The sequence below is a fragment of the Myiozetetes cayanensis genome, unplaced genomic scaffold (genome assembly GCF_022539395.1).
Source record: "Myiozetetes cayanensis isolate MyiCay16 unplaced genomic scaffold, myiCay2020 scf13, whole genome shotgun sequence".
Taxonomy (NCBI): Eukaryota; Metazoa; Chordata; class Aves; order Passeriformes; family Tyrannidae; genus Myiozetetes; species Myiozetetes cayanensis.
In genome coordinates, this window is record NW_026086937.1 from 20,195,058 (window position 1) to 20,218,036 (window position 22,979).

Sequence of the window (22,979 nt, forward strand, 5' to 3'; positions counted from 1 at the left end):
CCTTCCAAATATGAAGGAACCCAGCTTTTTGTTTATGTGGAAAAGGTTGGGCTTCAGTAGAACTTGCTGTCATGGGTATGACTACCATGCTGATACAAAGAAGTTTAATAAAAATAAGACCAAGTTAAACTGCATTTTCTTAAAGATGCTTCAGAGGCAGAAAACAGTTTCTAAGGACTCAAAACACTGCCTGAATCCAGAACAAAGGAGCAGAGGAACTGCTCCACAACAAAGAACCACTGGTACTAAAAAATGTTCTATATGTGCAAGGGAATGACAATTCTTCCCTTCCTCCAACCCAGAACAGTTTTTATTTACAACAACTTGAGTTCCACAGACTTGAGCCAAAGTTGCAAAGAGTATCAAAGAGTAATTCAACCACTTTGGTGCCTTAAAGAATTCAAAGCAAGTCTTGCACTGCTCTTTCAGGAAGAAAATAATTTCATATTGCCACTGGTGCTCACATACATTAAATTCCCTTACACCAGAGATTAAAATACAGATTGTAAACATATCTTTGACTTCTTACAACTAAACAGGTGCACACTAAATATGTAGATTCAGGCTAAAGCTAACAGGAACCCCTCTCAGGCTTGTTTTTATTTTTTAACTACAAAGACAATCATAAAAGCAAGATGTCTGAACACAGCCCTCAAGTTGGTTTGAAGATTAAAAAAATATGTAAGAACAGATGCTAACTCTCATACAGAAAATACAATTACTGACAAAACAGTAACAAAACTAAACACTGAGTAGGTTGCCATCTTCCACTGACATCTTGTTAACAGTGGCTGAAGTGCTTCCTCATCATTTAAATTAAATTCTATCTTTTAGGAAAACATCCAATCATGATTAGATAGAAACAGGTTCTCATCAGATGGAGAACCACAGGGCAAAACCACAATTGCTCCGATGGCAACAACAGCAATGAAAAAGCCAAACTCAGGCAGGCTCTGCAGTGAGTGCCACGTCCAAGAAACAAGTGCCTTACAGCAGATTTCTTTGCATAATTTGGGTAACAGCAATAAATTTGGCTGGCCTGTCAAAGCCAGACTGGCACAAAAATGCTGCAACAACTATAATCAGAGTTTAGACTGTTAATCTATGCTGTCAGATTAAAATTAGAGCTATCTGGTACTTTTACATGACTGCTTTAGTATTTTTAAAAGGGTGTTTCCTTTCCCCGTCACCAGATCACCTCCTTAGAACTGGAAATCCCCGCTATAACCAGCAAGGCACAAAATCCATCTTTCTGGAAGTAGGTTGAAGGGCTAGGGATGCCATCTCCCTTGGTTTGTCACAGTTTTGCCACCAACTTACAGTGCAAACAGCCAGGTTCGTTGTCACGCTGGGCCCACCCAGGGCAGCACTTGTAGACAGTCTGGTGCTCCATCCTGTACACCTGCTTGTAAACTGTGTAGTACCCGGACCTTGGAGGAGAGAAAGTTTCAGAGAACAGTCACAACTTCTGTTCCACCCATTCACATCTCATCAGTAACTAACTCTACTCATCTGTCATATTTACCAGACTTTTTCTTTCCAGCCTCTATCAGAAGCTCTCGTTAAAAATGAAGCAAATACAGCAAACTGCATCCTGATAACATCCAATAGCTCTTACATGTTCTTATGTCCACGTATTTTTTTGGAAGAATTTGTGTTCAGGCTAGTCAAAGGTGAGTAATTTTGTTTTGCAATCAGTTTTGGGTTTAGCTGTTGGGAGAGTCAGATCTCCCATCAGTTCCAAGCATATGACAGAAACAGAAAGAAGTTTAATTTTTCAAAGTCAATGACTTGACAGCTGGACTTCACCTGGACACGAATGAGACAGGAGCATTTTCTGATAATGTAAAATTGTGATCTAAAGCCAGTCAAGAAGTTCATGACCAACCCAAAACACACTAAAAAAGTCCCATTTTCTACTCAGTAAGAAGAGATTTTAAGTAAAGTCTCAGCAGGGCACTTTGTCCATAACCAAGTCACACACATTTCTGACAAAGTAAGTTCACAACTTTCTGACAAAGTAAAAGAACTTGCACAAAGTTTAGTGGTGAAATCCATTTGTGATGATATAGATAATACATTACCTTCTCTCGTAGCTCACACACCACCTCCTCTTTGTACACCCTTGTTTCCACATCTTGACCATCCGACTGAAGGCTTGAACGCAGGGCTCTTGGTGTCCCACCAGGGCCAACTCGAACACCGGGCACACATTCGGCCTTGAGGGAAAAAAAAGACATATTTTATTGTTTCCAGCATAAAATTCAGACATTTAGAGAAATACGCATAAAATTATTCTATGTAGAACAGTTAATAACAGTTTGAAACAGCATTTACACAGCTGTTTAAAAACACTGCAGCTCTGTGTCTTAGGAAGCAGGACATAAACACACACTGAAATTCAGACTCCACACGAGTCAGTGAAAGATTTACCACAGATTCAAGGGCAGATAAGATTTATCTAAACTGCTTCTGGGGAAATTGTGTATTCTACAAGAGCCCTCCCTTGCTATCAGTCCCCTGAGGGAACCACATGAAATTCGTAAAGGGGAAGCATCCTTGTTCTCTGCTGATTATTCCTAAAATAACAAGACCAAAACAAAAGCGCTGCTTTGGAGGATGATATGTAATCTTCATCCTGCTACCTAGCCAGAGTTCAAAAATAGCAGGATTGCAGGAGCTATGGAGGGCCAAAGAAAAGGTTACATGTCAATGGTTTTGCAGAGACTGTCAGCCTTATCCCAATTTCTTTGTCCTGGTGTAAATGAGGAAATTCTATATGACAGAAAACAACGGCATCAAACTTTCAGGGTCTAACTAAAACCACAAAAAAGGGAGGGAGTTTGTCGTCTTTTGAGGCAGGAGCCTGCTGTAACAAAGTGAAATTAATTCAGCCATTTCTTCGAGTAGTTTACAGATTGTTAATGCAATAATTTAATTACCAATTCCCCAAGACAGCCTGGTGAGGCTTTCCAAACTTAAGCCTCAATAACTAAAGCACAGAGGGGAACAGGGACCCTGTTTACCCACTCTGGCAACAACAACAATCAGCAGACAAGTCTTTCCCCAAATTTCAGCCTGAGACCTCACTTCAAGCTAAAAGAGTGATCAAATACCACACACACTGTCACCCTTCTTTCCTGTCAGTTGACACAGGTACAAACACGAGCCTGAGCTACAAAACCAGGGGGGGTTGCTCTAATAAGAGAGAACAGTTCCAGCCCAACAGCTGCCTGGCAGTTAGTTCTCATCAGCTACACTGGATATTGTTAATATCTCATTCAAGATTTATGGTGCTTTTTATCTCTGAGGCTCCCTATTATGTCTGAACACCACACAAAGTAGCCTTGCTAATAATAGAGCACATCTTTCATCCACAGGTCTTCAAGTAGTTTACAAATATCATTAGATTAAGCCTGTGCAGAACAGGAAAATACTATAACCATGATGAATTTTACTGCTGAGCTGAATACATGGAAGAAACCCTGCCTAGATCAAACCCACTCCACAATATTCCCTGTATTTCACACAAGCTGGTGGTCCTGCCAAGCCCAGAGGATGGGAAATCCAACCAGGTCTCCCAAAGGTACCACAGCTCCCAGGGAATGCCTGGTATATTACCTCTGGGGAAAGAAGTCCTCTGCCCAACAAGGACACTTCAGGAGAGAGACAAATGAGATTTAAGAACAGATTTTGAAGCCAACCACCCCCTCAGGAATTCAGGTAGCCAATGTTAAGGACATCAGAAAAAAGTCCACAACTGTATGCTCCAGTTGTCCTATCTCACCATGGAAAAACAGTAGAGTCCATTTGTACCGGAAAACCTTGTTTGACAGAAGTTACTTTCCTGAATTAGAATGTTTTTTGCTTTAGGCTTTAGAGAAACTGCTCATCTCCATCGTATTAAACAACACTGCCAGTGGACGTCCCCCGTGTTCTTCCTTCTCCAATGCAGAGTCTAATTTCTATATTGCTCTGCATTTCCCATTCCTCCCCTGCCTGCAGCTGCCAACACCTTGAAGGAAGATAGAAGACAGTCACAGCCCAGTTTCAGATTGCTGTAAATTCCTCCAGAAACCAGCCTTCCTCCACATTCCCGTGCCACTTCCATCACTTAGCAATCCTTCCCATGTGTTCCATCTACCCCTTCCCTCTAGAATTACCTCCCCATTTAACAGATCCAGCTTAAATTCAGAGCCATTGTTCCCAAGCCATTCTCAGCCCAAAGTCTGCCATTTGTTTCCCATCTGAAGAAGATCTTTGTGTACCCAAAATCTTGCCTGACTTTTTTTTTTTTTTGTTCTATTACGTCAGTTGGTCTAATAAAACCCTCTCCTTACTTAGCAACCACATCTCACTTAGCAGGCTTTTTAAAATGACTCTCCCTCCAGTGAATAGAACATCATGTTCTGATAATTCATGCATATCTCCTTTTATTAGAATTGCCTAAAACTTCCCAGATAAAGGTACATTCATATGCATCGCCCTTCCATAAATAAAAGGGAGAAGCTGACAATGGTTGTAATGACATATTGAGCCCATCCCATAAGTTCCTGCCCATGTGATATTGCCATGTTTCCAGGAATAGCTGTATTGACTTCCAGGATACAGTTAATAGGAACAAATGGCACTCACAGAGCAAAACAAGCCAGCAGCAGAGCCATATATTTATTAAGATTTATTCAAAGTAAGCCATTCCTCCTAGATGCCCTTGGGATAATTTAAAGGCAGATATCAAAACCACTGAAACACTATAATTAAATTGCAGCAATTGCATAACATGTAATCCTCTGCTGGCAAAGCTGGGAATCAAACATGCCCTCTCCAGCAACTCACCATCTTCACAGTTCCCCCCCCAGAGTCAACATAACGGTTTTTAAGCCATCTGACTTGTTTGATACCTTACCTATTAACTTAAGGACAGTGACTTGAACAAAACCCCAGCTATGGAAAGCTATTCAAAGCTTTTGTACTATGGGATTCTGCTAATAGAGGCCACCCAAGGCTAACCTGAAGCCTCAAGTGGATGTAAGGGCGTATTTAGAGGAGAACGGCTCCATTTTTACTCCCATGCCCTCTGCGTTCAGAAAACACTTCTTAATGGGAGTTTAAGTGTTAAAACAAGCAAAACACTCAAATGCATATTATGGCCTGTGATTTGATTGATACACCAGTCCCTTAAAACCTTTTTATCCTGATGCTCTCTGTTAGCCAAGGCTAACACGAAGGCTATTATTAGCTTGTCACTCTGACTCAGGCGAGGCAGAAAGCTCTCTTAATATTTGCATTAGGAGACTGCCCTTTAAACAAAGACACCCTCCACACTTCCAGCTCGAGACTTGAGATTCTAATGAACAGATAATTAGGCCAACATGAAGCAAGAGCAGCCTGGGCTAATCGTATGGCTGTGGTGCCTGTGAACCACTGCACAACAGGAAAGTTCAGGGACAATTAAAAGCTTCTCCAGGCGGGATATAAGTCATTCCTGTGGTTAGAATTTTAAAAAGAAAGGGAATAGCTGTACCACAGAATCATAGAATGATTGGAATTAGAAGGGACCTTAAAGATCACCTAGTTCCAACTCCCTTGCCATGGGCAGGGACACCTTCCACTAGACCAGGCTGCTCCAAGCCCTGCCCAGCCTGGCCTTGGGCGCTCCCTTTTCTTGTTTCTTGGTTACAAACATACATCATATCTCTGTGACAGGGATATTTTCATTTTCTGCCTAACACGAGCCTGACACCTGGCTCTTGGAATGACAATTAAATTAAATCTCTCATTCTCCCAACCCACTTTTCTTCCAGCTCAATACAAGAAGCTCAAGTTAGGCAGATTTAACGGGAGTGAGAGAGCAAACACACATCAACATATCCCTAAAGGCTCCTTTCTACAGTGCAAACTTTAAATCAAAACCTTAATGAATAAGAAGCAAAGACTGATTTGTCTGTCTGATTTTAGGTCTTTCCACAGAGACTGTGTGAATGACACCACCTTCTACACTAAGTCAGATGGCTGCTAACATCTTCCTAAAAGTGAGCTGTTGTAGCCTATACTGCCTCAGCTGACGGATTTGCAGCCTGAACACCATTGATCTTCCCATAGAACAGTCAATAGATGAAACCTGTCATGAGAAGCAACTTGCTGGAATCCTGTATTCTCAAAACACTAATTGGTCAGTGCTTTCATGCCTTTATGCCCGCTATTAAAAGTTTAGAAAAGCGTAGCCTGCTTTTCCAGGTTCAGTTTGACAACATCAAATAAGAACTCTGCTTAAGGAAACCGAGATTACAGTCAGGGCTAAATTCTCCACTGATGTGATGACAAGTGGTTTTGCTCGAGAGATACAACTGTTTTCTGGTCAACATCAGTGTATGTTGCTACAGTGGCTTTGGTCACAAACTTCTCAGGCCAGAAAATTGTCTGGATGCCCTCACACCTCCAACCACACGAGCAAAACATCCCCAGATCTCTAGAAAGGCAGGGTGGCACCATGAACAAACATGTGGCACTGTAGAGGAGAAACAGCCAGCAACATGATGTGTGCAAACAAGATGTCAATTAAAAGTTTTCTATATAAATATAATCTCCATTGGAAAGGAGAAAAAAACAACAAATTTTATTTGAACACAAAAAGGAAAGTCAAATTAGGAAAAAAGGTCACAGGAAACAAAAGGTCCAAAGAACAAGTTACATATATTTATTTATATAGATTAATTTTGTCTCTAGATATTTATTGCTTAATAGTAATATTAATTCAGAAAGTCTGGAATGACAGAAACAGATTTTCTCTTTTAAACTGACGAACTTTCTGCCCTTAATCTATTTTAAGGCTCCTGTCCCCACATTTCCCTCAGAAAACGAATCAGCACCGCCAGAGACAATTAGGACATCCCTCTCCCTTGACCACTAATCAATCCCTGCTCTCTCCTGATCCTGTATCAATATTTGTGATGTTTATACGCCCTCTGGGACGTGGATTGTAAGCACCAAGCTCATTTAGATTAGGTCTCATTATCACTGCTGTTCTCTGGCTCTGTGGAGGAAGGTCCACCACAGAAGACTCAGCCCACAGGTGACTGATGCACTGCTGGGTCTTTCTCACATCCCCCTTGATTGGAGGGAGCAGCCAAAGGACAGGAGAGTCCCTCAGCCTTTGTGCACTGCAGCCAGATGAAGAGCAGATCAATAGGAGATGATTAATTACACACTCAGCTATTACAACAACAATAAGATTTTTAGTCCTTACCGCTCTCATAGTGCAGTGCCTGTCGTTCAGCTCCTGTTTAACCATCCTCAGCCCTCCCCCAGGACAGAATAATCTATTTGGGTTAGCAGGAAAAGCAGAAGATAAACATGCACATCCAGCTCATTCTACTATGATTTGCCAAGTCACTTTTCTTTTTTTTTTTTTTTTTTTTTTTAATAGTGTCATGTAGTCTCAGTCCCTTGCAACATCCATTTTTACAGTTTCTTCTACTTCATCCAGGAGAGTGTCAGCATCCCTGCAGGTGACCAGGCCTGCAAAGCCTCAAGCAGCACCAACATAGAGCTTTACAGACAAATTAAGAACCCTTGTCCCAAGGATCCATCTCTAATACAATTAGAAAACCACCAGGGACATCACATACTATGCTAAGAAATAGCTTGCATGTTCTCATTGTTAAGACAAAGCAAATAAATTTCCAGGATACAGACAAAACTAAGCATTTCAACATTATGGAGGAAAGCATTGAGTAGCTAAACATCCATCTCTAGCTGACATTTCACCTTGACTACACCATCCCCATTCTCATTCCACTGCAGGGGGGGTGCAATACAAGTCACCCCAGCAAATCTGCCAGGTACAAACACCTGAGCTTCTTTTGGCAAGAAGGCACAATAGGACCTGATACTAAAATATTAAAATAAAATCACTGAAAAGGTCACGCCACTTTGTCACAGGGAGACAAAGCTCATTTTGGTGCACAGAAAGTGCCATGTTGTCTGACAATTAAATTAGTTAGAAGGTCGCAAAATCCTCAGTTTCATTTTGGCAACCAGTATCTAAGAACTTCTCACTGCTTTTCTGGTGGTTGCCGAATTTTAACAGTTTCAGGCCCAAAACTCTATTTTGAAAGCTCACTTTTGAATTAACATCTAATATATGTCAGAAAAATCCCTACCTGCCAGCGTTTTAAGTGTTAAAATATTCCTTGCCTTTTATCCCTCTATAAACCTTGGTACCACTGACGCAAATACCCATTTGATGGGGGTTTTTGTTTGGTTTGGATTTATGTTTGTTTGCTTGTTGTTTCTTAAACATTAAGCAATTTCCATAGAGCTCAATATTTCATGAAGTTAAGCCACATAAATATGGCAACTAACAAGTGTGCATTAGTGGATTACTGTTCAAGGGTGGTAAAAGGGGGGAGAAAAAAAAGAACCCTCAAACATTTTGATCTTTTGTATTAGAAACTTACAGAGGTTCTAAATAACCCACAGATTCCTGGTATTATTCTACAGACAAAGAGAAGGACAGGTCTTGCCTCATGAACAGTACAATTACTAGAGATAACTTTATGCAACTGTATTTTTCACCACTGGTGATGCACCTGTCAGGCAGGGAGAGCCCCAGCAATTACAAACACAAGGGTAACCACTGAAGAGTCTTCTGAGGGATAAAATGTATGAAAACTCATTTCCTATACGAGAATATTCTAACCTGAAAAGACCAGGTCCAAAACACCCAAGTGTTTCATATTTTGAGTGGATTCTTTCGTTACAAAACAATACAAAGCACCTTATAACTCCTCTCCAGGCACAGCCCAAGATATTATGATTTGGGTACACAAAAATACAATCTGGGCATGGTATTCCCCACTCAACAACATTTTGTGCCACATTCTGCTCTGACTTAAGGGGAAAGCAAGGTGTTCCTGCGAAAGAACACAAAAAAAAGAGCATCAGCACTCTGACTTAAATAACATTCCCCTTTTCACACTCAGGAGATCAAATATTCATCCACAGGTCAAAGGCACTGAAATACAGCTCAGTGTGGGCTCGGCTTGTGTACACATTAAAGCACACATCATCCTACACCAAAGGCAGAAATCTCAAGTTCACCTCAGGAACAATTAATGATTAGTTTTAAACCAAGACCGGCCTGGAATCCAAAGCATGGACCCAAGACCGCATATGTTCAGTCCGTAATTTTAAAACGCTTTGATTTCGCAGTAATGAAAGGAAATTTCTTTCTCCTCAGAAATAAATTAAAAGCAATGGATTCGAGAGAGAACATAAGCAATAACAGGCTTGAATTTCAGAGGAAGGAAATCTATTAACTGTGTTCAAAGAGAAGGTATTTAATTGGTGAATAACACAAGTCTGCAACATGGGCTGTTAACTCTCTGGGAGCCAAAGCATCGCTTCCATCACAACTGACAAGTCATCCAAAGATGAAGTTTTTACATTACAGATGATCTCACCCCTCCTCACCAGGAGGTTTCTTCAAATTTATTAAAAAGTACTCCATGTTCTCTGTCATATCTAGATCATGGCATGCCTAGAACTAGGATAAAGAAACAGTACTGGATAAAAACAATGCAGAAGAAGGAAGTCCAAGCAAAAAAACAGGCAATTTTCCTAGAAATCAGAAATACTGCAAACACACAGTATATGAACATCAAAGCATTGCATAAATAACTAAACTATATCAACATTTCATAATGCTGAACAATTAAACCTCAAGAAACCTGACAAGTTCTCCCCTCTTGGACATTTTCAAAGAGTAACTTGAGAAGCCAAATCCCATTAAAAATGAAAAGCACCTACTTTAAACATGCAGATTTAAGAATCATGCAGTGTATATATAAGCTGCTGTGATTATGGGTAGCAAATTTCTGAGCCTCTTGTAAATATATTTTGTGACGTATCTGGTACAAAAACAAATATTTATAAAACTGGAAAATATTTACAGCCAAATTGAGAACTTTGATAAATACAGCAACTTCAGGCAATCACATTTTATGATCCTGTCTTACAGCTATTTCAGACTTGAGGAGAAAGCCTCGATCTCATTTTTCTCCAGAAGAGCAGGAAAATGTCATAAATCAGGAAAAGTACTATAGCAAGATGACACTCATTCATTATCTTTAAGTCTCCTGACAGTGAATATACCAGGGGAAAAAAAAAAGAGGGGGAAAAAAAGAGCCTTTTTACCATCTGTTAAAAGACTAAATCGAAAATTAATTTTCCTTTAGGAACTGCGAAACAGAAGCTTTAAGTGCAAAGTCTTGAAAAATGGGATTGTGTGCTCTAATGCTGACCAGCATGAGCTCTATCTGGTGGCAACACTCTGTAGTGCACAGGCTAAACAGACTAATTTTTGTTCAGGGGGATGTTCACAGTCACAAAGATGAGAAACACCTCAGACTTCAACTGCATATTAAAAGACTGGGTAGGGGGGGAAGGGATGTGGGATTGAGGGGATGAAACCACCATAAACTTTGATGCCAAGGCATTTCAGCTGTGTTGCCAGAATCACATTACCCAAACTTCAAAGGCTGCAGTGGCTGCTACTCGAGAGAAGTGAGGGTTTATTGCAGCCTTAAAGGTTCTGGGGAGGCAGAAATGGGAAGAAGTGCTTGAGGATTCAGCTGAAAACAACTGGCAGTGGCTCTGGGCTGTCAGCATCCCTTTAAAGGAACTGATGAGAAAGACTTGGTCTTAATGTAAGATGCAAACATAAATAAACTAGGGGCTTATTTTTATAATCAGGTGCTTATTTTCACTTTTTAATTTTTTTCTTTAAAGTGACAAATCTCTGAACAGAAGACAACCCATTGAAAGAAATGGACGCAGATTCTACTGCATTACTCATTTCAGTTCAAAAAAACCCCTAGAAATACTTAAAGCCCCTATTTAATGCTGGGAATACAAACTTTCCTGACACCTGCAAATTGGCATCACCACAGGTGAAAATACAGTGTATTGGCTAAACAGCCAATACACTGAGATAATTTCTCACCAAGAAATTACTACACAACCTTACTTTTCACATCATTTAGACAGTATTATGACACAACTCCAGGCTCCAAGTTCAAGCTGTATCACCATATACTTCATAGAAGCATTTCTTGTGTTACTTTGTTTTCTGCATTGCATTCCAACACATTCCAATTGACTTGCAATTTGTTTCACTGCAGCAATCAAAACCCAGAGCCATCTCTTCATATGGAAATGCTTTGTACAACAGCAGCAGCTCAACCTGAAACACGTTCCAGCCCTCAGAAAGAAAAAAAAAAAAAAGTGAACTTCACCTTTCTTAATTACCTCTCTTAATTATTCCTTAAAAGAAATCTTTATTTATGTCACTTGGAAGTAGTGGCCACAGCCACATCTGTGTGCACTGAGACCTGGAGCAAGAAGAGTCCCGTATCATTCCAGCCCAACAACTGGTACAGCTGAAGGGCCAAGTTTCCTGGAGTGCTGCAAATGCAGATAAACATCTAAGTGAACGACTTTGCTTTTGGGAACATGATTTATCTGGAGGAGCACAAGAAACCCTACAGTGTCCAATAGAATTCAAGGAGCTGGAAAACAGTTACTCAGCCAGGAATCTGGCTCCGCATCCAGGTGTTCCTTGGAATGCGACCAGATTTACTTGTTTATGGACAAAGTGAAAATATGCAGCTGCAACATGTGAGCAGTAAAGGGAAACCCTAAACAAAACAGTTTTATTGCAGGACTGTGACTGAGTCCTCTAAGACCAAAGCAGATCCTTCAGGTGTCACCCTGGACCTGCAAAACTGCAGAGCGAGTCAAGGGGCATGGAAAAGCCAGGAACAAAGCTTATCTCATGGCTTCTTCAAAGAAGTCCTCACTCATGTCACCTGGGAACAGAGGAATCCATTCTTGAGCCCAGTCTTAACCCTGGAAGGTCATATTTATTGCACAAAGGAGGTTCCTTGCACGCACCTCATAACCACTCCAGCCTCTTGCTCTGTCCTATATCACCAACCACGAGCAGACATCTGTACTGCTCAAACTCCTAGTGGAATATTTCTCTAAGAGAGGATTTACCACTTCTGACAGCAGCTCAAGCCCTCTCCTCTTAGCTCCTATTCCTGCAACTCAAGCCCTCTACTCTCAATTCTTATTTCTGAACTGTCCCACAGCCACCCTGGAATTCCATGAAGCACGATGCTGAAAGTGAACCCAGTGCTGGATAACCATTCATGACATCTACACTTCATTACATACCCCAGTTTTGAACTACAGAGCACACTGTTAAAAATGTGCTTTTTATGATAAGAGACGGTTAATTCTTCATTTTGAGGCTCAAATATGCTTTCCAACGAAAATGGCATATTTGTTCTCTGGTCCTTCCAGTGTTCTCCAAAGTTCTAATACAAGATCATCAAGGGCTAATTGTCTGGAAATGCAGCTGATGGAAATAGCTAGTCATCCTGTTATCTGTTCTACATTAAATCTCCTCAGGGGGCTTGGGAGCAGAACACCAACATCCACACAGATCCTAGCGAGGAGCGAGCACTCGAGTTAGCAGCAGAACAAAAACAATTATGAAGAATATCCTGTATAGCCTCAGCCACATAAGATCTCAATCACAACAACAGCAAAGAACGTACCCAGCATGCTGTGTTCCAAGGGATACATTTGTTGTTCTTATTCCATTGACTGCAGATGACCAATGTCAAAAGAACAAGCCAGAATGACTAGAAAAAGGTGATTCATGGAAAGAATCCTCTGGGACATTCCACTTGTTCTTGATGAAAGCTGGCAGGCTAAGGAGTCATGACTGAGCATTTCTGTTTACACCAAAGGTAAAGTCCCTACACAGCATAAAATAAGTTTGGAGTAATACTTATTCTTGCCACAGCTCAGGAAAAGCAGTAAGAAGTGCAGCAATTTCAGGAATATGCCTCTTGGGAGAAGCACTCAGGGCTCTGCCACGGGTCTGTGGGTCTGGGTGGGTGTTTGTGATTGCTGCTGGCAAACAGTGCAACTGCTGCTCCCAGTGACTTCAGCCCATCCTCACACAGCATCATTTCCAGAAGGGAATGTTTCCTGCATTCTTTCAGTGACACTACCTTGAGAAAGGTGAAAGCAAACAAGAATTGTTTGGAGGCAACACACGGTTAACAGCACCTCCAGCTTCAAAAGTGCAGAATCATAGTTATTACTGATGTCAAATGCAAAAAGATTAATGTAGGCCAATGCTATTCCTCCTCCTAATAGAGTAATTGCTCTGAAAGAGAGCAAGAGGTACATCTGAAAGGAACACAGAGCACTTTTAACAAAGGAAAATGCTTTACCACAGAATGAACTTAACTTCTCTAAACACTGGGATGGATACTTTGTTCTCCAGCAAAATGGAGTAATATAAACCACCTTAAAAGCACTTCTGCTGAATGCTTATTTACATAGTATTGCATAGAAAACTAATGAGCAATAGGCTTGGAAATCTCGACTTTCTGACAGAAGAAATAGCTACGTTGAAAGTAAATACAAGTCATTATTATGAAAGGGTAGGATGAAGTTGATGAAGTAAAAAAAAAAAACAAAACAAAAAAAACCCCAAAAAACAGGAAGATAAGAGATTAGAAATTAGGGTATACACAGACACCTGAGAAGGCTGTTGTCAGGTGGCTTTGAGGGGGAAGCAGGGGACACCACATTCCTTAAAAACACAAGAAGAGCCTTGCAGGGAAAAGATACACAAAGCAGGAAACAGTTTCCAGAAACGTTCCATTCCGACGAGCACAAACTTTAACCACAGATCCTGCGCACGCTGCCGGCTGGCGCCCCTGGTTCAGAATTTGACCAGAAAACTACATCTAGGCACAAATGTCACGCCGCACTTACAACAAAAGGCCGTTTGTTGCTCACGCCGTGCAGAGAGAAACACCTCGCAGAAACTTCCCCCCGCACCCGCACACGTGCGGCCCCGGCTCCTTTGTGTGCGCTCACCGCTGCGGGAGGATGCTCCCCGCGCTCCCACCTCGCCCGCTCCCCGCCTCGCTTCTTCCCTCCCGGATTCACGTCCGTCACTCTGATCCCCCTCCCGGATTCACGTCCGTCACTCTGATCCCCCTCCAGCTGCTCTCCCCCCGGGCAGAGCTCAGCGTGCCCCTCGCAGGGCTCGGCTCTGCTCTGGCTCGTTGAACGGGAGGGCAGGAGCAGACCCGGGGATGCCGATGCGCTCCACGGAGCTCCCTTCAGATGCCACATCGGAGGCGAGCCCGCCCGGGGAGCCTCTCGAGTGCCCACCCAAAGCACCCCCGCGGGTCCGCGCCCTGCGCTGAGTTGGGGCGCTCCCACCCAAACTTTCTTTGGGGTGAGGTTGCCCCGGGGGTCGCAGGACCCGCCCGCGGGGACAAAGGCGGCGTGTCCCGGTGGTGCTGCCCCCTCCCCCGAGCCCCCAGACCCCCGGCACACTCACATGCCCCGCTGCAGCGGCGGCTCCGCGGCCGCGCTCGCCAGAGCCCAGCACAGGGGCAGGAACGGGCACAGCAGCGCCGGCCCCGCTCCCATCGCGCTGCCGGGGGAGGAAAAGAGGATGGAGCGGCCGCGGCAGCTCCGGCAGCACCCGCAGCAGCAGCAGCCCCGCCGCCCCCGGCCCCCAAATCATTTAAAGCGGCGGCGAGACGCGCCACTGATGGGGCGGTCCCGGCCCGCCCCCGACCCGCCCCCACCGGGGCTGTCCCGGGGCTCCCGCACCGCCCCGAGCTCCGAGGGGGTGGGAGATGGCTCTGCTCTGCCCTGCCCGTGTCCTCACAGCCCCCCGCTGCGATGTGCCCTCATCCCCCTGCTGTAAAGGGAGCTCCCTCCTGCTCCACATCCCTGCCGGGCGCAGCGCAGAGGAGGGGATTGTTCTCGCAGAGGAGGGGATTGTTCTCACCGAGTAGGACACGAAGGGACGTGCAAATTCACGCTCCTGCACCGTCGCCAGTTCCCGGGGAGGACCGTGGGAGGCAGCGGCGTGAAGCTGTGTCAGGGGAGGGTCAGGGTGGGTGTTGGGAAAAGGTTCTTCACAGAGAGCGTGATCGGGCACTGGAACAGGCTCCCCAGGGCAGAGCTCAGTAAGTGTTCAGACAATGCTGTCGGGCACCTGGTGTGATTCTTGCTGTAGTCCTTGGTTATGGATGGGAGTTGGACTTCGATGATCCTTGTGGGTCCCTTCCAGCTCAGGATATTCTATGCGAGATCTGGACACCCCCAGCTCTGCCTTCAGCTCTGGTTCTGTCCCTCTGCCAGAGACGTATCTTGGCTTCTCCTTTTTCCTCTGGTCCTTTGTTCTGTGTGTGATGCCCTTTGCAATCACATCTGAGCACTTCAAAGAGGTAACCATGAAAATAAATGCATTTAACATCTTCAGGGAGGGATGAACTGCTGCAGCTGAGAGTTAGTCACAGCAAGAACATAAAAACGGGGGCTGAGGAGTGGGTTTTAAATCCCAGAGCTGCCTGCCATCCTCTAGACCATCCATCCTCTCATCTTTATGTTCTCCACAGACCTTTACTGCTGTCAGAAGGCAACTCTTTCTCCTTTACTGGTGAGAGACGGGAGACCAACTGACCTGGAAAGGGAACTGCACATAGTAGCAATAAAAAATGAGAAAAACACACCTTAAGCATTTTATGATCTAATGTAGGTCTCAGGGTCCATTACACCACAGTTTTCCTCTCTCAAGAGACCTGTGACTAACCAGGCACTGGGCTGTGAACAAGCAGATGGGCCCTGAGCCAACCCATGCTAAAAACTGCGATTTCTTTCCACTCCAGTGGAATGGGCTTGGAATCAGGTTGCTCCAAACCAGCTCCTGTACAGATTTGTGACAGAGAGAACTGGATGGATACACCAGCATCCTCACAGGTCAGGACTCAGCCTCCTTTTTACAGTGCATTAATTTATCTTCCTTTCAGTCCTGTAACAAGATCCACCGGCTGTTCCTTTTACACGCACTTTACAAGCAGTTTCCTGTATGGCTTTTATTTTCCAAGGTCTTTGCTAAAGTAGGTAAACATTTACCATTCATAACAAGAAAACTGGGTTTATATTGTTCCTTGCTTTGAAGCTTGCATTGACATGATCCCTCGAGATTTTATCAACTGATTTCTTTTTCATGGTGAGGAAAAGACACAGCCCTTATCTGACCTTAGAGCAGATTAATTGTACCCTGAAATTTCCACTGAATGGCTGAGTCTTTCTTGTGTCTGGAGTAGTTTTAGCTCTGCAGGACCATGTGTTGAGCTAATCTCATTACCTCCTGCAGAGCACATAGTTTTCTAATCATTTTATTTCTTAAACCCCAGAAAATCTTTCTTCATAAAATAATAGACCTTCATTATGTCAAGGCTGAGTGTTCATTATGTCCTGTGATGTCATCCCAACCTGGCTTATATTCAGGATCACATCATGGCAAAATAGCAAAGGATCTTATTGCTCAGCTGTTTGGGTTTTTTTTTCCAGGAGAGGTAAATTAGCCTTGAAAAAATAATTTTTTCCATCTTAAGGAACTCAAAAATAAACAGTTCAACATTATTTTTCAAAGCTGTGTGTGATCATTACAAATTACACACAACATTTATTACACTCAGTTGTTAAGAATAATGGAACAGCAACGTGCAAATTGGGAGGTACTGAAATGCAGAGTGAAGGCCACTTAATAGATGAGACCTTTGCCTGGGGGGGCCATGCAGCAAAACACAGCTGCAGCCAAAATCTGGAGATGGAGCTGGGTAAAATCTCCTGCAACCTGGGCAGAAAGCTTTGCAGGCCTGGCTTTGTCTGCTGTGACACTGGCATTGTCCTGAACTCCAGCAGAAACCCAACCTGTGCAATGTTATAAATGTTATCTAGTGCTTTCTCCTCAGAATATGTTTCCATTGAGAATATTCTGCAAAGCTGTTGACTTAAATGGCATCATTCCCGTGAGTGGAGCTGCAGCACTGATGGAAGTTTCAAAGCCTGCTGGGATATTTGATCTGCTGTGCCCCAAGTCAGTTAAACCTTCAGAGCTGACAGAGGTAGAAGCTGACTCCTGTATTCCAATTTTTACTGTTGTAACAGTGGGCTGTGTCAGGACAAAAGGGCACTGGATACAGAACTGGTGACTTCTTTGTACTCCACATCCCTGCCATGGCCAGCTGGGCACGTGCCTACTCTCAGGAAATTAATTTGCTACAAATTGTCCATCTTTGAGCTGGACATCTCCAAATCACATCGTGGTCACCACCAAAAAAGTCACTAAACATGTTGACAAGAGTTCCCTTCCCTGTTGGGGAATTAAATTGCATCTTGCTCAGCTAAACCAGCTTTTGAACTGAGCACCAGTTCCCCCGCTGGTGGCTTTGTGCAGGTGAGTTATAATGGGCTCCAATTGCCTGGAATGCAAGTGCTTAGGGAAAAAGCAGCTCACACCCTCCATATATCACTGAAGGACTTTCTGTGGGATGGAAATTACGTGATTCTCCTCTCTTGTTGATCCGAAAATTGTCCTGTCAGATTCCAGTGCGATCCAAATTCAGCACATTGTTTACAGCACTGTCCAGATCATGAATTCTGTAGAAGGGCTGGTATCTCTCACGACATTCCATCCTATCCTCTCCACTTAAAAGCGTATTTCCCTCTTCATTAGCATTTCAATTTTGATTTATAATTTTGTCTTCCTACAAAGATGCTGTGACAGTTGCTGTGTATCCCCAAGCATGAGTGAGTGTTGCCCACAACTTTGAGTCAGTAACACACCATCCTGTTCTATTTTCATTTTTCTGTCTAATTCTCAGCATCTCCATTTCCAGCCTTTTTAAATCTTAGCTAGTTACAGGATTTCACATTCCCTTCTGATACAAAGAAATTTTCGTGCAGAGATTGTAATTAGGAAGGCTGAGCTCTGTTCTGTTATTAGCAGGAATTGTGATTTTTGGAGTGGTGGGTTAATTGCTAATAACCATATGCAATGCTTCTGTCAAGATGTTTCCCATTACAGTAATTAACTTAGCAGCTGGGGCAACAGACATTTACCATTTGTCTTCACAGTATCCCTGATTTAGGATTGTTCCAAATCCTGATTTTGGGTTCTGTTTGTTCAGTTCCCAGGTGTAAGATGAAAAGGAGGGGATGCTGAGAAGTGGAGGTCTGGGAAGTACAAGTTGCAGGGATTGTACCTGTTTCAGATGCAAAGTGTCTGTCCGTGGATCCTCAGGAATTCTGAATTTTTCTTCATTACTCTTAGTCTTGGCCCATCATTTTCAGCTGCACCCACTGAATGGAGAGCACGGCAGAGCAGCCTAAAAGAGGATGTGTTCAAAAATGTATTGATTACTCTGATGCTCCAATTAATCTGATTGTTATTAAGGATATATTAAATGAAAAGTGAAGAATCTATTATTGCCTGTTCATATCCTTGACCTCAAAATCCCTATGGTACTTGAATTTTTTTTCCTTCATGTTTTGTAGTCAACTATATACATATAAACATTTTTTGGCAATTACCTCCTTTCTATGTTGTCTCTTTGGAGTTCCCTCCTTCACAGAGCTATGCCAGAATTACAGTAATATTTTTAAGTATAGGGCTAACCTGAAAATTAAGAAGAAAATAAAGCTGTGCTCCAAAGCCAGGCCACATGACAGAGCAATAGCAGTTTTGTAGATTTAATTCATCCACGGGATATATTGGAGGGATTCATTTTGCTTACAAGATAATTTCTAAGACTTTTAGGACCACGACGCCTGATTTATCCTGGGTTTTAAGTTCTGGCCAGAGCAAGTTCTGTACAATGCTACATTAAAGAATGTTTGTTAATACCCTTAAAGATGTAAAGTAGCATTCCAAGGGCACTGGGAGCTTTCTCTGTTGCAGGGAATTGGCCTTGCTCCATTGCAAGGAATAGGGGAACACTAATTTACAGCGAGTGAGGATCCAGCCCTCGTTGTTAATCATAATTATGGGCTTATTTTGGGAGGTGCATTTTCCAAAGCAGTTGGGGAAGACAAGAAAATTAAGTTAAAATTATTTTCTTCCACAGGAGGTAAAAGTAGTACATAAATAAATACTTGGTGTTGCAGTAGATCTTTAAAACATATAATAGGTTTCTGGCACTGCAGCATCCCCCGATATTTTTTCCTCCAGCACATAATAGTAAGTTTCTGATAATAGTGCTCACAGACAGCTTTGATTATAACCACTTGTCAGGGAATGGATAACTAGGAAAATAACACCATTTAACTGTAAAAAACGCTGCCTGAAATACATTAACACAGTGATAATTTCTGCTAATAGCACCCTCCGAACCCCATCTATTAGCGTTGGATTGAAATTCCTGCCTCATTTCTGTCTTTCTGAGCATTCCTGCCCTCTGACCCTCCCTTCCATTACTTGGGAGCCACAGAGCCATCCACACACACTGCCTGCCACCAAGAGCCACCCCCCTGCATGGAGAGCAACGACAAACTCGCTGTGCTCGAGCAAACTGGAGACTGAACAGTCTGAAAAATCTGCCCCCATAGCAGTAGAATCACAGAATTGTTAAGGTTGGAAAAGACCTTTAAGATCATCAAGTCCAGCTGTCAGCCACCACCATCATGTTCACCACTAAACCATGTCCTCAAGTGACATCAAGAAACATCCACATGTTTCTTGAACACTTCCAGGAATGGTGGCCCCACCAGTGCCCTGGGCAGCCTATTCCAATGTTTCCATGGAGAAATTTTCCCTGATATCAAATTTAAACCTCCCCTTTATCAAAACAAGAAGGAGGGCACAACTTGAGAATATTTCCTCTTGTCCTGTCACTGGGACTCACCTGGGAAAAGGGACTGACCCCCCTCTCTCTACAACCTCCTTTTGGTAATTCTAGAGAACAATAAGGTCTCCCCTCAGTGCCCTCAGTCCCTCCAAAAAGGAAACAAAATGCTCAAACAAAGTGTTTCTTTTTGTCAGAATTAGCAGAAAGCCATTGATATTCAAGTCAGGAGGATATTTCTGTAGGGAGCTATTACATCTGATTGGGAAAATAAAATGTTACCCACATTCACAATTACTTCTGTAAAGAACACTGATCTCATTCCTGAGCTTTCCTCTTTAGCATTAGTTAACCAAAACCCTGGTAAAAACACGCTCTTGACAATATAATCCTAAAATAAGTTTTATGTTGGCAGGCAATAGCAACTGGGAGTACTTTTATCTATTTCTGGATTTGGGATAATGACACTCCAGTGAGTGGCTAATCTGGTGTGCTTGTGTACATTCAAATTGAAATCACACTTTTGGGGGTGACTCACGTCTTCTCTGACCTACACAGGTGAGAGCCAGATGTAACTCTAAATTTAATGGAGCTGTTCCAGCCTCATCTCAACACAAAGAGAAGAATTAAGGTCTAGAAACTTCAGAGCAATCCATTATTTGGTAGAGCAGTGCATGTATTACAAGATATTTTCTAGGAGGAAACATTTTGTTTGGTTTTTAACATTTTATTTTCTCAGTGATCTTCTTTTGGCCCTGCTCTCACCCACCTGAAAAACCTGCAAACAGCTGAACAAGCAGCTCTTTCAAAAATTTAGCAGAGTACCTGTTTGCTCACGTGTTGAGAGAAATCAAATTTGGGGTGTTCGTGCTCGGAGGGTTTCAAGGCTCATCAAGTGAGGAGATACAAAGAGCCCTTTGAGACTTGGACAGACAACCAGAGGGAGACAACACAATCTGATTATCAAATATTCTTGATCTATCCAGAGGACAGGAAATTTCAAAGAGCTGTTACTCTCTCAGAAAATTCGAACAAATAAATGCAAAAAATATTGAAATATGTGATAAAAGAGGTCTTCTTCTCCTGATGAATTTTTTAGTTAGTTCACAGCACAGTTCAGAGAGTGCCAGGGCAGCACTAAAGGGATGAACTCAATCACACAAAGCTGGCCACAACAACACTGGTGTAAAACTGCAGCTTAAACCAGCCCTGATACTTCAATCATTCTAATTTATCCTCCGGGGGTAGGCAGCCCCCTCAAAATTTGGGTTTTTAGATGTTAAAACCAGTAACTCTCATCTACATCACTGAAAACGCAGTGGCAAAATATATCAAAGAAAAAAAAAAAAGTGCTCAGAAGTCGAATTCTCCTCGGGGTTTGCCAGTCCCTTTGGAATTGCTCATGGATGGCAGATGTGAGCTGCCCTGTGAGCCCGTGTGTTCTCCTTTGTCTAACACAGTGCTGAGCACATCACTGGCACTTAAAATACTAAAATTCAAAGGAAGAAATGCTTTGTTTGTTTGCTCCCAATTAGGAGCTAATGAAATCCCAGGAATACACTTGCAGGTAATTTGTCACAGAAGAACTGGAACTCAATAGTGTGTTTCTGTGTATAACTTTCCTCTCTGTCTGTTCTGCTGACACAACTAGACCACATTTCATTCTCCCAAAGACATTAGACTTTCCTGTTTTTCCCTCTAAATTACCTGCCTGGCTACTGTCACCATTGATCTTTTAAGTCCTTGACTGAGTAATCAGTCAGAGAGCTAATTAATGTAGTGGCTTGGAGGGAAGGATGAAATGAAAAAAGGGATTTTTTTTTCCATATTCTTCATGTTTTTATTGCTTTTGAAAGGTGCTTTATCCATAGCATAGAGGAGAATTTGTCTGTGCTTTTTCCTCCTGACAGTTCCTCCACTATAAATCTATTTACCAACTATTAACAGAGGCCAGGAGAATTAAATGGGATTGATAATACTGAAATCTAAGAGAAAAAAAAATCTAAGATTTTGCATTTGTTTGTCCCCTATTAACACTCCTGGACTGCAGTATGTCTTTGGAACGAGTAGCAACTGCAAGACCTGACCCAGATTTTCAGATGGTTTTAGAACTAAAACAGATGTTTTAAAATTAAGATAACTTTGTCATGTTTTGATAGAAAAAAAAGGGGTTTTTTCTCTCCTTCTCTCCTGCTGGGTCCCTTCCCCATAGACGAGAATGCCTCTTGCTAAAACATATGTTCCAAAAGTACTCTTTGGCCATGATTTAAAATAAATAAATAAATAAATATTCAAATGTTCATAACTGAGTTCTCTTAGAAGAAACAAATGAACTGTTAAAGAGTTAACAGTACACAGATCCTGCTTTCCTCATCATGGGTGATGAGGAGCAAAGAGGATTCTTGTCACTGTAATAACCAGTGATATGCAGAAAGGTATTTAATTTCCTTTATTCTCAGGGAATCCTACACATCCTGGACCAGCTCTGTTAATGCCCAGAGTCAACCTCACCCTGCCACGCACACACGGACAGGTATTTATATATTATACAGCAGGATTTAAACACTGCTGTCCACAGGGAGCTGAGGAGCTGAAAATGGTTTAATAAGCTTTTCTTTTTTGAATCCTTGGGGGAGGCAGATTTTGGCATCAGCAGTATTTGTTGCTAAACGCAAATAAAACCCTTCGGAGGGCGGGAATTGCGCTGACCGCGCTCCAGGAGCCAGCGAGCCCAGGAACTGCAGCAGGAAAGTGGCAATTAAATATTTCCACACGTGCCTGCATGGCTGTTTATCTGAGGCTTTAAAGGGTTGTGCCACCATTATATCCAACAGCAACAAACCTGGCGTTGGAATGGAATCCCCAGCTAATAATTCTGTGCCTGTCATTAACCTGGGGAGAAACCCACGTTGAGGGTTGCAAGAAAAGTGGCAGAGAAACCCGGATTGCCACAAAGAGTTACACAAAAAGCGGCTAAGAATACACACAGCAGGCAAAAAGCTGTCTTTGCTCCCAAGGAGATCAGCACTGAGGGGGTTAAGTGCTGCAAATCAAGCATGTTTTATTAATTCAAATAGCAAAACAATAAGAAATTAAGCACCTAAGTATACAGAGGAGAAAGGCAATGTCAGCAGTTAAGCAGCCATTTCAGACTTGACCTCCAAATTAGGGCAAAAATCAAAAGTTTTTCTGAAGTTTACTGTAATGAAAGATTAATGGAAATGGCAAAAAGTT

General features: G+C 42.6%; 1 protein-coding gene across 6 annotated transcripts in view; it reads right to left on the minus strand.

Moving 5' to 3' along the window:
- The window catches only part of LOC126636387 (multiple epidermal growth factor-like domains protein 6), a 192,771-nt gene extending 178,210 nt beyond the window's left edge, over positions 1-14,561 (minus strand). For 5 of the 6 annotated variants that reach the window (XR_007627951.1, XM_050308503.1, XM_050308502.1 and 2 more), the window contains exons 1-3: positions 14,441-14,561; positions 2,085-2,219; positions 1,321-1,430 (exon numbers count right to left, since the gene is read on the minus strand). Coding sequence is in view for 5 of the 6 variants with exons in the window: in XM_050308503.1 (XP_050164460.1) it covers positions 1,321-1,430; positions 2,085-2,219; positions 14,441-14,532 (337 nt within the window). In the remaining variant the exon portion in view is untranslated. Of the gene's footprint in view, positions 1-1,320; positions 1,431-2,084; positions 2,220-13,863; positions 13,958-14,440 lie in introns of those variants that run through there. The other variant, XM_050308505.1, reaches the window with a different exon arrangement.
- Positions 14,562-22,979: the final 8,418 nt, after the last annotated feature.